Source organism: Protobothrops mucrosquamatus, unplaced genomic scaffold, assembly GCF_001527695.2.
Source record: "Protobothrops mucrosquamatus isolate PMUCROS unplaced genomic scaffold, P.Mucros_1.0 scaffold659, whole genome shotgun sequence".
NCBI classification, from domain to species: domain Eukaryota; kingdom Metazoa; phylum Chordata; class Lepidosauria; order Squamata; family Viperidae; genus Protobothrops; species Protobothrops mucrosquamatus.
The window spans coordinates 1,083,015-1,101,114 of NW_015386948.1; the positions used below are offsets into that span (position 1 = coordinate 1,083,015).

Below are 18,100 nucleotides of genomic sequence, written 5' to 3' on the forward strand. Positions count from 1 at the left end.
CCCGCGCGGCCGCATTCTGGACCAGTTGCTCCTTGTGTGAGAAGGGGCGATCTAAGCCGTTCCCTGCTTTGTGCAGAAGTTGGAATCTGGAGAATCTTTTCTGCAACCTAGCTTAACCTACAGACAATGCATTTCTGCTCTACGAAAAAAAAGAGATGATGATCCTGGTCATTTGGAAAGAGAAATGTTGTAGGACTGGCTGGTTGATTATGAGCTTCTGGCCGGCGCTCCCTTCAGAAATGTGGCAATTGTTGCCACTGGAGTCGCTCTTGACGCGTTAAACCATTGTTCTTACAAATATTACTGGCAGTAGTTGCTGACAGGGTTAATAAGGTTGATGTTAATGTGTTCTAAGCAGTGGTGGGATTCAAATACCTGAACATCCGGTTCTCTGCGTGGATGCAGGCCTGGGCCTCCGAGGCCTAGAATGGACTTCCGGAAGTAACATCCATGCACTTCTGGCAGGCTGTTCTAGGCCTGGGAGGCCTCCTCCAGGCCTCCTCCCAGGCCTAGAACGGACTTCCAGAAGCAGCATGGGTTCAGCCGGTTGTCCGAACTCAACAAAATTTAGCTAACGGTTCTACCGAACCAGTGCAAACCGACTGAATCCCACCACTGGTTCTTCTAAGTTTTTCAGCTCAATTCTTCGGTGGAATGCTTTGTACCTTGTCACTTGTCTCTTTTTGAAACAGCATCTTATCCAAGCAAACTGTAAGAGGATGGAAATGATCTGACTGTTCTCCCCCTGAGAGTGTAACATATTTTTAAAGTTCCCAACTTTCAGCAGGTCATAATTAAGTGAAAGGGGCTGTTCAGGGAAGTGAAAGGAACTGAAAAAGATGGGTGTCAATAGTGCCACTTAAAGAACACAAGTACGCATACATAACGTATGCAACATTATTTTAGAGAATTATTCTTATTTACTGAATTAAGCTTCACTGGAGAGAAATAATATCCGTATTACTTACCAGTGGAATGTCCACACCCCACAGCTCTCCACCTAGCTTGCAATTAATCTGCAACAGAATCTTCTGTGCTATACTTCTAAGTTTAGTATAGTGTGTTGTAATGGTTCGAACGTTAATAACCTGTAGCAATTAATGATTAGAACGAGTAAATGCCTGAGCAAGAAACAAATGTTTCTCTTTCAGGAATTCTCAGTTTGATTATTGCATAAAATACATTTTAAACCATTCTACTTTGAGCTTAATTTTCTGACTTCACCAGAAAAGTCTAACCTCAAAATAGCCCCCTTTGGAACTTGAAACATTTCCACTAAAATCAGAAGGGCATCGAAATATTCCTTATGAAGTCAGAAATGGCCCTTTCAAAAGTCAAAACGGTTGAAATTCCATATTTTCCACATCTAATTCTAAGCTGTGATATAATTACAAGGTAATAAGAGATTATTGTTTAAAGTAAACAACTTTTTGTTTCCCCCTCACAAAAAATTAAGCCTCCATTCAACAAAAAATATTTAAACATATTTCCCAAAATAACACCCTTAAGTTATTAAAAATATAGACCATTTGATCAAGGCTCCTCCATATTTCTACGTACTAAAAAATCTGATTTTAAAGATCCATTTATTAAACTATTGAATTCTCAATTCACAATTAAAAGCTAAACGTTGTTGGCATTCATTAGTAAACGTTGGCTAATATTTAAATATCATAAAACTCTAACTCACTAGAATACAAAATGGTTCAAAGCTCATATACAAACTATGTATATATGAACAGTATAAACTGTTTCCTGTTACACCTAATATTCAGCCTGAAAGACACATCAGAGGCGCTTCATAAAAACACAGGTGATCAAACAAGTAGTATCATAATCAGCAATGTCCATTCAAGCATTTTTACAGGCTCAAGGAACAGACAACTGTTTACGTACCTGGGAAGGAACTGGGTTCTGTACATTGCACAGCCGTTTAATGGCCCTATACAAATCATCTTTAGTTCCTGTGATAATACAAACGACTAATTGTATTGGTCCCTTAATAAAGAGAAAGGACAGTGAGTAACCAGCTTGCAATAAGATCATTAAATATCAGCATACCACTATGGTTAGGCATATTGGGAGGTGAAACTAAGGTCATTTATTAATTTACGTCCTGCTTTTATTTTATGCAACTCAAGGCAGCGTAACTAATGCTTCCTTCTTGCAATTTACCCACAAGAACTCTAATAAGTGGGTTGTGTTAAGAGCCCAAAATCTCCCAATCCAGAATCTCACGGTCTCCTGATTTCTAGATTAGCACCCTAGCCACTACACCAAATGGGCTCTCTGCCATTACTTTACGATCGCAAAATTATTTCAAACCTGAATGCCAAACTACAGTGGTACTCTGATACTCAACTGCTTTGAAACTCATCAAATTTGATACTCAACACATTCTGATGCAAAAATTTCATCCCGATACTCATCGTATGTTTAGTACGCGACATACAAGCTAGAAATTGTCGGTGTCGGCTGCTTTCCTGAAGGGAAAAAAATTGTTTGGCCCTCGTTTTTTTTACCCATCGCACCTTCTGGAACCGATTAACAATACCGAGATACCACCGTATATGTCTGTTCATATTCCAACAAAATATGAATCCATTAGAAGGCAAAGTGTTGAGGCTCAGTAGCTTCTTCCCAGGAAAGTTTTACTAAGAGCTTGCTCTATGCATCCCAACCGTACACAACTCTTCCTTCTCCCTTCCTGCCTTAATATTCTGCATCTCAGTATACTTTATTTGAAAGTCAAGATCAATAAAGCTGCGAGAGAGAGAGAGAGAGAAAGAGAGAATCAAAGAGGAAACCAACATCGTAAAATCACAAACCTATACACTCGCACCTCACTACTTAGCAATGATTTGATAGCTCTGGCATAAGTCTCTATCCGGTCATCTTTCAACTCTTTCCAAATAGGTGCAGCCAACGGGATACCAAGCGGTCCTGAGATTTTTTGCAGCACGCTAACTAGTTCATGGGCTTGTTCCATCGCCCGCTTTGGGTAAAAGAGTGCCCAGAAATGAATTGGAACCTAAGAAATAAGAAGAAAAGTCAACATGTTTTTGACGCTTGAAATACACACATGCAAAAATGCATGGCTTCCCAGGTATTTGAGGATAATAGTATATTTTTACTACAGATTAGCTTGACTTACAACTACTCGTTGAGCAACCCAAGTTGCAATGACACTGAAAAGAAGTGACATATCTTTGCTCTAATGACTGTCCCAGCAACCCCATGGCCCTGTGATCAAAAGGCAAGGTCTTGGCAACTGGCAGGCATTTGTGACGGTTGCAGTGTTCCACAATCACCATTGGCGACCTTCTCAGCCGGCGTCTGACAAGCCAAGTCAACTGGTGAAGCTGGATTTGCTTAAAGACAGGATTCACTTAACAACGGCGATGACGTTATTTATTTATTATTTATTAAATTTGTTTACCGTCCATCTTGCCCCTGGGGCAACTCCAGGCGTCTTACAACATGAAAAGCTATAAAAACTGTAAATTGTAAATATTTCTAAAAACAGTAAGTATAGAATTACAAACCAAAGTAAAAGATGGGGATGGAGAGAGCAGGCTGTGTGGGTGAGGGGACTCCAGCATGAGAGTCCCCCATTGGTGCCCCGAGCCAACTGGCAAAGCCAGGTCTTCAGGCCCTTACAGAAGATCAGAAAGGTGGGGCTTCCGGTTTGACATTGCGGCGGAACGGGCGCAGGAAGACGGGGCTCCGTCTTTCGCGTTTGATTTCGCCCTGCTGGGGACCCTGGAAAGGGTCGAAATTCATAAAAAAAAAAGATCAGAAGGGTGGGAGCTGATCTCACCTTGCCAAGCATCTGAATTTGGATCATGTGGCCATGGGGATGCCGCAACAGTTATAAGTGTGAAAAACAGTCATAAGTCACTTTTTCCAGTGCGGCTGTAACTTTGAAAGGTCACTAAATAAACTGGTGTAAGTCGAGGACTATCTATATATTTTGAAGAGAATGCTGAATCAGCTGTTACACCCTACAGAAGAATGCCCACATCCAAAATTAAGCTTACGACAGAAATGCAGGGTTCTCTGCTGATTTCTTTAGTCCAGTTTAGGTCTTCAGATGTCTTGAAGGAGCATTTCTTCAGATTTACTCTTTCCATGGGAAGGATGCGTCCTGTGGTCTGAAACAAGCCAACAAACAGAAAACAGTCAAGCTGCATACAAGGCTATACCTGGGCCAGCTCTCAGCTCATTTTAATTCTAGAGCTCAGCATCAAATATACCTTAAAGCAGCGGTCCCCAACCTTTTCAGCTTGGCGGCCTGGTGCACGGATGTGGGTGTGTCTGTCTGTCTGAGTGGCAGGCATGTGCACATGCACACAGCTCCATTTGTGTAAGCAGCAGGTGCACGCACCCTCCGCACGTGCAAGTGGAGCTTTGCACGCATGTGCTTGCCCGCCGCTTGCGTAGCCAATTTCAAACAGGCTGCGGTAGTGGGCTACGGCCCAGGGGTTGGGGACCCCTGACTTAAAGCCTGCAAAACTCTTCCCTTCAACACTGTTTATCCTCCAAACGTCTTTGTGCAAAGTCCACATTTTTAGATGTGTTGAACCTCTGGCTATTTCACGGATTTCAAACAGGTTCAGCAAAGGTTGTGTTACGATTTTCAATATCTATGAAGTTGCACAAGGCAGAACCTCAAGACTGAGAATTTGTTGTAGATATGCCCCCTCCAACTCACAAGAAGCGATTTTGGGCATTGTGTAGCAAAACTAGCATAAAACAACAAACATGTTTAAACAGTCATATTTTTTTAAAATAAAGTAATAAGAGCAATGAAGCCACTTGAAGATCTCACTGGTCCCCTGAAACATGACAAAGGTTTAACGACAAAGCCAGATTTTTATGGACTTCCAGAAAATAAGGAGATTAGCTAATTTATTTGGGGGGGGGGAGATGTGGGCACTACAGCAGAAAAGACCCACCTCCTTGGGCCTACCAAGTGTAGTTCCCTGGAGCCCGTAGCATGTCTCTCTTGCTAGAGCTGATGGGATGAGCGGATGTAATTGGGAAAATGTAGTTCCTCAAATAAATCAACCCGTGCCATGAAAGGCATTAAAGTTCCTAGAGAGAGAAGGAGTGCTGCTGAACCCTGTCAATTTCAAAAAAAAAGAAAAAAGGAACAATTCTCTCCCCAGTGTGATTTCCTCAAAAATTAAAACTGAATTTCAATTTGTACTGTAGTACAGAACGTCTCCTTGAAGCCTGCAGTTTTCCAAGAAGACAGACATGGAGAAGTTGGTGAACCAAGATTACGGGTAGAAAAGGAAACAAAAATAAGCTTTGAAGTTGGGCAGTCATCGAAAATAAAACCTCTCTCTTTGTGAGGTCTAATTTTTAAAAGATTTTCAATTCTTCAGCTCGGCTGCCCTGAGCTTCTAATAATCAGGTATAAAATTATTGTCAAAGTATATTCAGAGCTGTCCACCAGCTCATGGCAGGAAAGAGGTGACAAATGCAGAGATCAATCTTACATAACTTTCTGATCAGGGCCAAAAATTACTACCTTTGGGTAAATACTCTCGGGACTTTGCAGAAGTGAACGACCTATTTATTTTCTGGTATTAACAGTTCTCCTAGATCAGGGGTAGGCAACCTTGGCCCCTTCATGACTCGTGAACTTCAACTACCAGAATTCCTGAGCCAGCATGGGGGAAAGTTTAGCCCCTTCATGACTCGTGGACTTCAACTCCCAGAATTCCTGAGCCAGCATGGCTCAGCTTGGAAACCTCTCCCTTTCCCCTCAGCATGGCTGGCTCAGGAATTCTGGGAGTTGAAGTCCACGCGTCATAAAAGAGCCAAGGTTGCCTACCCGTCCTAGATGCTGAAAAATAATCACAAAATAAAGGAGGAAAAAATAAATAGCTTAGCCATTTATTTCCTACAACATAGCACAAAGCAAAAAAAAAAAAAGAAGAAGAAGAACAAGGGGAAAGTAGCGTATCAATCTGTTTTTGTGAAAGTTGTTCTTCATAAAAGAGGCAGGATCCTATCAGGCAAAGTTAAAAGAACAGGCAAGGCTAGCACAAAAGTTTCCTTACCCTATAAACATCCCCATCCAGGAAAAGCCCCCACCGTGACAATTCCTTATGGGCAGCCTCATTCTTCTCAATCCTGCTCAGCAGTTGCTTCAGAGAGGTGTGATGCTGTTCGGGACTCATGTTGACTTTCTGCGTAAGGTCCTAAGCGGAGTGGATACAGCCAGAGAAAAAGGCACTTCAGCTTGAATTCAAAAAGGAAGCATACACAACTCATTGCCAGCAAAGCAATTTGAAGGAGGAGCTTCTCCAGTTACTTGCTTTTAAATCCGCAAGGAACAGAAATCCAGAGGGGAGATATTACACTTAAAAAAAAAAAACCAGGAGTTTTGTTTGCACAAGATGGTCCCCATCTTGGCTTTTTCATATCCTCTGAACAGAATCCTCTCTATAGCAGGTCCTTGGTTTACAACCACAGTTGAGCCCACCATTTTTGTTGCTAAATGAGACAGTTCTTAAGTGAGTTTTGCCCCATTTTACGACCTTTCTTGCCAGTTATTAACTGAATCACTGCAGTTGTTAAGTTAGTAACCCGGGTGTTGACTTCCTCCATTGACTTTGCTTGTCAGATGGTCGCAAAAGGTGATCACATGACCCTGGGACACTGCGACCGTCATAAATATGAGTCAGTTGCCGATCGTCTGAATTTTGATCATGTAACCATGGGGATACTGCAAAGGTCAGTTAAGTCTGAAAAATGAGTCATAAATTACTTTTTTTCAGTGCTGTTGATAAGTCTGAACAGTCACTAAACAAATGGTTGTACATCAAGGACTATCTGCTAACATTGGATGTTCTTGCTTTGACAGACTTGTATATAATATCTACTAAAACTTTGTTTCAAACCGGTCAGTCCTAGAGGAGAACAACCCTGACTGCTCTTTAGAAGGCCAGATCCTGAAGTTGAAACTCAAGTACTTTGGCCACCTAATGAGAAGGAAGGACTCACAGGAGAAGAGCCTAATGCTGGGAAAGATGGAGGGCAATAGAAGAAGGGGACGACAGAGAATGAGGGGGCTGGATGGAGTCACTGAAGCAGTAGGCGGGAGCTTAAATGGACTCCGGAAGATGGTAGAGGACAGGAAGGTCTGGAGGAACGTTGTCCATGGGGTTGCGATGGGTCATATCAGATATGACTTCGCAACTAACAAGAACAACAACGTCTTTACAAGAAAAATACCATTACTGTCTTGTGATCTGAGTAGGAGAAGTAAATCGTTAGTGATTAGTGACTACAACTTTTGGCTGATTAGAGAACAAGCTTAAAATGTCAGCCATCCTTACGTCACCACGTTTAGTCTCAGGGAACTGTTCAAGCAGAGCGAGCCGAGAAAGATTCAGAAGCTATCGAACCAACAAAATCAGGGCTCTCAATGGCCGGCTACAACTTAAAAGTTGGTGAGAGGCCAAATACTTGATGTAAGAGGTTGAGAATTTTATAAACAAATTCCAATTCTGTATAAAACATACAATCAAGCACCTTCATAATTCTAAAATCTTTTCTCATGTTTTCAGGAATTCCTGTCAAGAACGAAAGCTCTGGCACGAGCAGGATTTCACCTTCCTGAAGCTGCAGGAAAATCAAATGCAAAACCTATTAGGCACACAGGATGTACAGAAATAAATTATTATTATTATCAGCTGGGTTCATGTACGCCATATACACATTAGATAATAAAGGGAAAGCTGATGGGGACAAGAAAACCAAATAGGTGATAGGGTGTTGGTTTTTTAATTGTCACAATTTTCTCCCCAAACCCAGTGAATAAACGTTAAGCGATAGTTGCACGAGTACAAGGTTTGCATAGCTAAGCATTGAGAGCTAATGGCTTATGACTAACACTCAGAGATGTCTTTTCTTAGCACTAATAAGTTAGAACATAGAATAACAGAGTTGGAAGAGACCTTGGAGGTCATCAAGTCCCATCCCCAACTCGAGCAGGAGACCCTATACCAGTGGTTCTCAACCTTTTTAATGCCGCGACCCCCAACCGGTCGTAAGTCGAGGACTAAACCGGTCGTAAGTCGAGGACTAAACCGGTCGTAAGTCAAGGACTAAACCGGTCGTAAGTCGAGGACTTTCCCTGCCCGGGAGCGCCACGCATGCGTGGTTCCGCCCCCTGCGCCGGCTGAGGCGTAGCTGGCAAGCGGCAGAGACGGAGCAGGCCGACCACCAGCTGGCCCAGCCCAAGGGAGGTAAGGCACCCGCCGGAAAAGGGAAAAAAAAATGGCGGACAGCCTTGCTTGGCGACCCCCATGAAATGGTCAATCGACCCCAAATGGGGTCCCGACCCACAGGTTGAGAACCACTGCCCTATACCATTTCAGACAAATGGCTCTCCAGTCTCTTCTTGAAAGCTTCCAGTGTTAAGACTAACTTCTCCTCCTGTTTGTTGCTGGAGTTAATCTGGAAGACTGAAGGGCTTGAGCAACAATGGCCAATTTCCAATATTATGCCAGCTGAAATGCTTGTATTCATACAAGGGCTTAAATCATAAGAGTGAGGGGCATCATAGCCTAAAGCTTCCCTCTAAATTGGTTAGTCTATTTACAAAAAAAAACAAAAAACTGAGGGTGGGGAACATCTGAGGGGTAGGGCTGATGGTGAGAGAAACGCAATCCTCTGTAAAAGCTCAAAAGTGATCCTAGCCCAGAAACCTCACCCAAGACAGGTCACGTAAATCAAGCCACTCTAGGGATGCCTGTGTTACAAATGCCAGCAATTGGTTGCTTCTAACTGCAACTGCTCAAATTCTCACCTTTCCTGGAGGGTTTTTCCTTCTTTCAACTCTGTAAATCAACAGTGGCTGATCAAGTTCTCTGATGGTAATCCCATAATTTTTACTGGAAAGAGAATGTTATATGAATTCTAGGAAGAAAACAAAACTTGCTCGATAATTTTAAATATCAATAGCTAAAGGACTCATGAAAACAACTCCAGTTAAGCCAAAGTACTTAATGACTTTGATCATGGTTGACACTTTAACCAATCTTAAGCAAGATACTGAATGTCTTACTCCCATTATTCCCCCCCCCTTTTATTTAGAAACAGTGAATCATAACCATTTACCTGTAATACTCTAGAAAAGTGATTTCCTTCCCATCTGACAAGGTAAAACTGCTCTGTGGTGTCTTGTTCCAATCAATGTCATCAATTCGGTAATTTTTATTGTTGTAACGGGTAATTATGATGTTGCCAATAAGTTGCTTGGTGCATTCATCTTGGAAATTTTCCTGACTCTGTTGATAAATTCTATGCCTTTATAAAAATAGAAATACTTAAAAGTTAAAAACCAGGAAGGGCCAAGTTGTAGTCTGACCTCGAGTTTACCAGCCGTCTTTAAGAAGTCTGTTTACCCCACTGGCAGCATTCCATCTGCCAAATACTCTCATCTTACTCTAACTTTGCAATGCTTTGGAGTTCTTGGTGCCCTCTGACCTTGGTTGTTTGCTTACAGATGTTTCATTAGTGAACCAGGTAAGTGCAAGTGAGTGCAGGGTTCGTTGCCTGTTTATATTCAGGAGTTTGCCCTGCCAGTTTTGGTGGAAGTCTAATTGCCTACTTCGTAGTTCCTTGATTAAAATGTCGTTTTCTGTCTGATTGTCTGGTGCTGATCCCTGCTGCTTATCTGAATGTCGGTTGCTGGAAGGGATGTGCTGTAGCCTTTCTGTTTTTTTATTCTCTTTTGAATGCTGTGGAATGGTCTTAGACAGCCAAATAATGAGTGGCATGAGATATACTTGGCATATTTGATGGTTCAATATAAACGTATTCTGAGAATTCCGCATTTTAGAACACACAGGATCAACACCATCTTATGATTCTCTGTTATGGCACCAGCTCTCTGGAACACCATCATCGTGATGACCCAAAGTCCTCCAAGGCCAACTTTTTCCCCAGTCTTAAGATTAGATGGATGTTAAGATTTTTTCAATTTCTTTGGATATACATGTTATTGTTGTTTTACTTTTTAAACTGTAAGTCACCCAGAGTATTTAGAATCAGATGGCCCCTAAATGTTAAAAGGCAATTAAAATACATTATAATAGAAAAAATGTTTTTTTCCTAACTAGAGATATGCAGTTACAAATAACAAATTGAAGGTCATAAAAGATACAAAGAAATATTTGCTATAAATACATAAGCCGGGGAGATCTGAGCACATTTCATCTCACAATAGCACATGCAATGCTCATACACCACATCTTGCTCTTAGATCCAACCTAATGAATTTTATCTTCTTTCTAAAGACTATTTTACAGATGGTTCGCCCCTTCCAAAATCAATTCCTACACGAACTCTGGGACTCATGACCCAAACAAAGTAAACTTCAGGAGCAATCTTGCTTGGGCACTGGTTTTGTTCCATCACAAAAAAATAAGGGTCACACTATCCCTAATGGTCTTTTTGCAATGTTTTCCATTGAAGAGATCAGTATTTTTACTCACATCAGATTCAGGACTGAATCGTTCCGAATAACCTTATGAACAGCATCAACCAACAAAAACAGCCCACCGTCTGTCCTTCGGATACTGGCTGCATAGCCCGGCCATATTTGCAACCTTTCAGAAAAATAAACAAGAGGCTAATTTTTAGTATCAAAGGGAAACTGCTTAACTGAAAGATGCAGTCAAATTGATGGCATAGTCATAGTTAATCATTGCTGCTGTCTGTTTTCACTGTTTACAATCCCCACTAGTTATCCTATGCAATTGATGGGAAATTAAAATATACTGCCATAGAACAAAGGCTCAGATAATAACATTTATTACGTGATGAAATCGCACTCTAATTTATTGTTATATATATTATTAATATCCCTAGACCACCCAGAGCTCACTAGCTCACAAGTAAATGAATAAAATAATCCACCAAAAATAGGCCACTGTATTTTTTTTTAAGCCTTTCCAAAGATACAAGGCAGCTAATTTTGGTATATATTGCAATTAGCCAAGGTGGCTCAATTTGCACCTACTGAATTTTTGCTACAAAATGTGTGAAAGTATAACGGCGTAAACATATATTTTAAAAGAACGTTGCTTCTAATGCACAGCATATCTTTCAAATTATCAAACACTAAAACACCGTAGTACACAAAGCAACATACCAACCTGTACTGCTGAAGTACAGTAGCGCTAGTAGGATCGTAGAAATTTCTCCCAACAAGTTTCATATCTAAAATCTTCATCACTCTAGAATAACATTTTAAAAAAAACCAAGATAAATATGAGACTGGGAAATGAGATTGCTCTTTAAGCCATGAACACAGGGCACAAAAAAAATCATATTATTTGGCCAATCCCTTTAAAAAAGGAGGGCAGAAGAACCTAGATCAGTTCCCACAGGAATTAGTTATCAAACATCTTTGGATCAGAGCCAGAACTAAAGACTTCCATCTCTTTCTCCAATTCTTAAATGATGGTGGACTTCCCGCCACTTGCTTTTGATCCTGGACGCGAAGGATACCCAGACTATATTTCTGGTAATAGCCATCCCTGGTGTTAAATCTCTTTGCTTCCCTTTATTCATTTCAAGATTTCGAGAGAAATCCCTAAGCACAACCCAGAGTCCCAGTGTATTCCAGCATCCACCAGCAGAGCAGGCATGAAATGGCCTTCTTCTAAATGCAGGCTCCATTGTTTTAAATAAGAACGACTCCCATTTTTTTCTGCAGCTTGATGAGCAAGTGCCAAGAATCAAAACTGTTCCCCGTCCCGGGGGCTCTTTTTTTAAAAATAATTTAAAATAAATTACGCACTTTCTGAAAATAACGTTGTAAAACGGGATGCACAACTCTGAACTCGGTTCCAGAACTTTGGTCATCTGAATCTTTAAATTGACTTCCATTCCATCTGTCTTTCTTTCACACCTCAGGTTAACATTCTAAAGGGGAAGACATATATTCTATCAGAAGTCAAATACAGGCCAGTAAGACAGCCTAAGAATTCTAAAATAATTTTGTTTGCAAAATAATCAATTTCAATTCTTGCCAATTATTAAATATTGCAGTAAAAAGATACTATGCATAACTTAGCTATCTCAAGCTAACAAGAGGAACATTTCAGTGTTTTGTTTTCGAATTAGTCTATCAACACGAAATAAAGACAAAATGAAACATAAATCAAAAGTGAAACAAACCATCGTTTATAACTACGCCATGTTATTTTGTTGCTACTGAAGTTGCATATTGTACTAATATACAGTAATTCTTTTGCTATATTGCCAATTCTTATCTTTACTGTTACGAAAACCCCTTGAAACATAAAGGCTGGACAACTTTTTTTTCCTCCTGTGTGGAAAGAGGCACCCTTGAAAGCAAGCTCACGCTTAATATAATATTAACAGAATAACAAAGTTGAAAGGGACTTTGGGGGTCTTCAACCCCCTGCTCAAGCAGGAGACCCTAAATCCATTTCAGACAAATGGCTGTCCAATCTCTTTTTGAAAACCTCCAATGATGGAGCACCCACAACTTCTGGAAGCAAGTTGTTCCACTGATTAACTGTTCTCACTGTCAGGAAATTTCTCCTTATTTTTAGGTTGGTTCTCTCCTTGATTAGTTTCCATCCATTGCTTGTTGTTCTGCCTTCAGATGCCTTGGAGAACAGGTTGACCCCCCTCTTCTTTGTGGCAGTCCCTTAGATATTGGATCATTGTTATCATGCCACCCCTAGTTCTTCTTTTCATGTTCTCTTTTAAGAAAATGAACTGGAATTAAAATTGGAATTAAACACCGTTGTCAGATACAATTGTTGCAGCAAACTCTTCTGTTTCTTTCCTCGATCTTACCTGAGGCAACTTGATGGGTAAATAGAGAAGAGAGCCATCAAATGCGGAAATATCTCCTATCACCAACTGATGTTCCTTCAGCATCCTAAGACGCATGCTTTTACATTCCATGTTTGGGCTGAAAGACAAAAAAGAAAATCAAGGGGGGGGAAATGGTTGGTTCATTTTTATTAGAAAAAAAGAGTGTGCATTTCTGTTCGTTTTGGTTAAGAAGAACAGAGATAACCACACATGAAAAACGTCACAATTCATTCCTTAACATCATTAGAAAGGCAGCTTCTACATACTGGTTGGCTACACTATTTCACTGAAAGAGTTTTAACTATTTTTTTTTCCCCAGTCTTGGCTTCAAATAAGATGCATGGCCTTTAGGATGCATTTCCACAAGAAAAATGTTCAGATTCCCTACAGCTTTACATTATCAAGTGAAATACATGAACGGATAGACCCTTTGATGGTCCCCCCCCAAAATCTTTAACACGGTAGCATCCATAGCTAGATTGGTTAGATAAAATGGCTGCCCTTGGATGCAATAAATATTTGGGTTGAGACTAACCACCTTCTAACAAAAGATGCCTTCTTAGCTCATAAAGGCAGCAAATAGTGCTTTCAAAAGCACCTTATCAAGACAACTTTGGGGTTTAGAAAGTATGAAAGGTCTTCCACATAGCTTTAAGGATTCGAAAACACGGTTTATATTCCTTTAAATTCCACCATATAAAATACGGGAAGAAGCATCAATTGGACTACAACTTAGAGAACAAGTTGGATGTTGGATCTTCTGTCCACATTCAGTTACTGAAGCCATGACAGACCCCAAAGCAACGGCCTTCAACTGTTGAGGAAAGAGTAAGACTCAAGAACTATTACCTGAACGTCACGTGGTACTGATACACAGCTTCGTTTTTACAGTGTATTTGAATCAGATTCAGTGCCAAAGGGATCGGTACTCCATTTGACCCTTGCTTCATAAGTGGTTCTCTGGAAGGAGGAAAGGGCCCCGTTACGTGGCTGCATTATTAATTAATTAATCATCAAAGCTTCATACCATTTCTCACTTACTTTTTATCCACAGGCTCATCAGACACTACAGGAGGAGGACCAGGCTTGATTGATGGTGCTGGAAAACAACTTTCCGCAGTCGAAGTAAAAGGGTCTGTGTAGGCTCGGCCACGGCCTAAGATGCTTGTTCTGTCAAGCCCCCAAGACGGCTTTTCACTTTCCATATAGCTGGGTATCCCGGAAAATGTTTAAAAGGGGAACAAAAAAAAAATGTCAAGAATCGGGAATGCTGGTAGTTGAAGTCCACAAGTCATAAAAGAGCCATCGTTCCCCACCCGTTCTAAAGCAACATTTTGATTTGTATCCCAGTTTTATTTATACATTTCAAGGTGGCATGCATAATACTCCTTCCTCCTGCCATTTCCCCAAAACCACCACCCTGTGGTGTGTGGATTGGACTGAGATGGACTGGCCAGAGGTCCAGAGCTTAGCTGGCTCAGGAATTCTGGGAGTTGAAGTCCACGAGTCATAAAAGAGCCAAGGTTGACTACCCCTGGTCTAAGCGAAGACTTCCGGTTTCCCGTCCAACTCCTTAAATACTTTACCAAACTGGCTCTCAATGTTAGTCGTGTTTAAGAATTCGGTGTTTCGGTGTTGTTAAATTAAACCTGGATTTTCTGAATCCAAACTCAAAATTATGAATAGCCATAGGCATAACAATGAGATCACACTTCAAGAATACCCTTGGCAGGTTAATAGCAACAGCATTAGCACTTAGACTTATTTACTGCTTCAACAGTGTAATATAAATATTCCAAAAATCACAAATATTGCAGCTATGAATGCAATGTTCACGTTAGATAAACCTCACTGATATCTCTTCACGACTTGCAATACTTAAAATACCTTCAGATTTTTTAAAAAAATAAATAAATCAGAAAATAGACAATTCTGTTGTTTTGTTTCCAAAAGCAGCCATTTTTCAGAACAGAAAGGTGTGCAGGGAGACACAAATTATGAGCATTCGCTTTCACAGGACTGGGGGCTCTTCTATGTGTAATTATCACCTATACATAACTGTCACAGCGCCTTTCTCCTTAAAATAAAAGCAGCCAGTTTTATCATTGAAACTTAAATCAGAAAAACGATAAACAGAACACTAAGCTGACTTCACGCTTAGTTGTCCAAAGACTAGACCAGGGGTAGGCAACCTTGGCTATTTTATGACTCGTGGACTTCAACTCCCAGAATTCCTGAGCCAGCATGAGGGAAACTTTGACCCCTTCATGACTCCTGGACTTCAACTCCCAGAATTCCTGAGCCAGCATGGGGAAACTATGCCCCCCTCATGACTGGTGGACTTCAACTCCCCGAATTCCTGAGCCAGCATGGCTCAGCTTGGAAACCTCTCCCTTTCCCCTCAGCACGGCTGGCTCAGGAATTCTGGGAGTTGAAGTCCACGAGTCATAAAACAGCCAAGGTTGCTTACCCCTGGACTATACCAATCAAAGTGACCGAATTACAGGATGTTTAATGCAACTTGCCATTTTTACCAACCACCTTGACCCCAAGGTTGCTTAACTCACTTGCCACGGCCAAGAAGCATCGGTTCCACCTTGGTGTCTCCAGCTGGTCCTGCTCTCCACCCTGGACACATCTGCTGTCCCAGGACATCTACTTTGGACTTCATGCTCATGTCGCCCATGCCTCTCCCTGCAATGCCTCGGCCTGAACAGACTGCTTGAAAAACAAAGTCAAGATAGAGCCCAGGTTTTTCTTACAGTTCCAAATAGTAATAATAATAATAATAATAATAATAATAATAATAATAATAATAATAATAATAATAATAGTAGTAGTAGTAGTAGTAGTAGTAGTAGTAGTAGTAGTAGTAGTAATAGTGGTAAAGTTGGAAGGGACCTTGGAGGTCATCTAGTCCAACCCCCTGCTCAGGCAGGAAACCCTATACCATTTCGGACAAATGGCTGTCCAGTCTCTTCTTAAAAACTTCCAGTGTTGGAGCATTCACCGCATCTGGAGGCAGGTTGTTCCACTGGTTAATTGCTCTAACTGTCAGGAAGTTTCTCCTTAGTTCTAGGTTGCTTCTCTCCTTGATTAGTTTCCATCCGTTGCTTCTTGTCCTGCCTCCGGGCGCCTTGGAGAATAGCTTGACTCCCTCTTCTTTGGGGCAGCCCCTGAGATACTGGAACACTGCTATCATGTCCCCCCTCGTCCTTCTCTTCGTTAAACTAGATTAGATAATCACTCAGGTATAAGAAAAGAAGATTCTAAATAGCAAGAGAGCTTACCCAAAGGGGGTCCAGGAGCTGCCTCAAGACTAAGGCCCTGAACCATGGACGACAACGTTGGACCAGTCACGAAAGGCTCCTGAATTAGAACACACAGATTTGCTTAACGACTGTAGTAAGAAAGGTTGCACAATAGGGCAAAATTACTTGACAAACGTCTCACTTAACAATAGAAATTTTGAGCTCCGTTGAGGTTGTAAGTCAAGGATTACCTGTAGGTTGTTTCATCCATTTTGTTAATGACTAAAATATAAATCAAATCAAATTTACTACAGCCCTAAGGCCAAATACAAACAAAATACTGAACAATTATATAAAAGTACCACATCCTCCTGCTGCTGTTACTAATATCCAGAGTCTGGGGCAAGTCCATGGGCAGAACAAATAGGGACAGTTTGGGAAACAGGATCAGAAGGTTAGATACTTTGAAAGGAATTTACTTGCAAGAAGGATTAGCATGTTGTGGATGGGGCAGCCATTAGACCAGGGGTGTCAAACTGCCGGCCCACGGGCCAAATGCAAAACCGCGCCCACCCACTGCCGGCAATGGCAAAAAAAAGTCGCGATACGTCATGACACGTCACGTGATGTTGCAAGTTTGAAACCCCTGCATTAGATGAACAGAATCAGGATCCATGCAGGGGAAGGCTGATGAAGTGGGACTATAGTTTGACTGGTCTGTTCTTTAATGTTGAGTTGTGAGAAAAGATCACCAGTGGGAGGAACATCTGGGAGGTTACAAAGAGATTGTGTTATGCTGATCGGTTTGGTGTTCCCTTCTTTTGCCTGGGGTGCGTTCTTTTTTTGTTGTTTTAGGCACTCAGAAAATGAACTTGTCAACTTTTTAACAGGAAGACACCTGGAGAGTAGCAAAGTGTTGAGAGAGTCAAATGCAGCAGTCACTGATTTCACTACCTCAAGTTTGCATATGATGGTTTATTGATCTTCTCTATGGACAGGATGCTGAACAACTGAGCTAGTTCTTTTTCATTTTCCATGGGGTCAGCTGATGTCTATTTTTCCTTTAATTAGATCAAGGGTGTGACCTTGGAAGTGGTGGAGCATTCTGCTGTATAGGTAGTTGCTGACTGATGTTATGAGCTCTGGAGCTTATGCTATCTTCTCTTGTGACCTTGGCTCTCCTCCCAGAATTTAGCAGAGGCCATATACTGCCATTGTAAAAAAATATGTATGTTTACATTTAAGGATCATTGAAGGGAGTGCAAGATGGCTAAAAGCCAATATTATTCTCCCAAGATGTTTCCATCTGGGAAGCCAAGATTTTTGTGTAAATTTGGTGGAAGATACTCTGTGGTGAAGCTGTTGTGATAGGGACTTGTAGTACTCATTTTTCGCCATGTATATGTATACATTTGAAGTAGACTGTGAAGCTTCTGTGTCATATGTGGGTATATGCATAATGATATTTTTTTGAGAGTTGAATGCAACAAAATTTCATTTTAATGTATGCTGATTAGTATACATTTAAAGTGACAATAAAGTTATTCTATTCTTATTCCTATTCCATTCCATTCTATTCTTCACCTATCTGTATTGACAGGATAAATTGCAATCTGCAGCAAAATCCTGTATCCTGCAAGACTAGCTCATCCTTAGACATTTCCATACATGCGAAGTCTTGTGCAAGTATGCATGTTCTGGAACAGCTGGGTTGGTAACTGGTTCCATGACAGGTTTTTCCATTACAGCCTTAAGTCCATCTACTTTTTGAATGACATCTAGTAGCTGATCAAAAATTGCAATAATTGCTTTTGCAATCAGGAGGCAGTTCTTAGCAACCAAGTCCACATCAGGTTTAAATTATTTATGGTTTTAAAAGTATCCTCCCCTCTATTTTCTACAGAAGCCTCATCTTTGGAGGAAGGGAAATCATCCACTTCCCAAATAGGGCAAAGGATTTATTGGTG

The 18,100-nt window shown here is 41.0% G+C and overlaps 1 protein-coding gene across 1 annotated transcript in view; it reads right to left on the reverse strand.

The window, feature by feature from the left end:
- The window catches only part of PIWIL2 (piwi like RNA-mediated gene silencing 2), a 20,279-nt gene extending 6,336 nt beyond the window's left edge, over window positions 1–13,943 (reverse strand). Inside the window, exons 1-14 of the mRNA XM_015817985.2 lie at window positions 13,924–13,943; window positions 13,732–13,842; window positions 12,862–12,979; window positions 11,831–11,955; window positions 11,184–11,264; window positions 10,521–10,634; window positions 9,142–9,330; window positions 8,831–8,915; window positions 7,552–7,641; window positions 6,075–6,215; window positions 4,041–4,154; window positions 2,843–3,031; window positions 1,897–1,998; window positions 969–1,088 (exon numbers count right to left, since the gene is read on the reverse strand). Of these exons, the coding sequence (XP_015673471.1) occupies window positions 969–1,088; window positions 1,897–1,998; window positions 2,843–3,031; window positions 4,041–4,154; window positions 6,075–6,215; window positions 7,552–7,641; window positions 8,831–8,915; window positions 9,142–9,330; window positions 10,521–10,634; window positions 11,184–11,264; window positions 11,831–11,955; window positions 12,862–12,979; window positions 13,732–13,832 (1,569 nt within the window). The 5' untranslated portion in view covers window positions 13,833–13,842; window positions 13,924–13,943. The remainder of the gene's footprint in view (window positions 1–968; window positions 1,089–1,896; window positions 1,999–2,842; window positions 3,032–4,040; window positions 4,155–6,074; window positions 6,216–7,551; window positions 7,642–8,830; window positions 8,916–9,141; window positions 9,331–10,520; window positions 10,635–11,183; window positions 11,265–11,830; window positions 11,956–12,861; window positions 12,980–13,731; window positions 13,843–13,923) is intronic.
- Window positions 13,944–18,100: the final 4,157 nt, after the last annotated feature.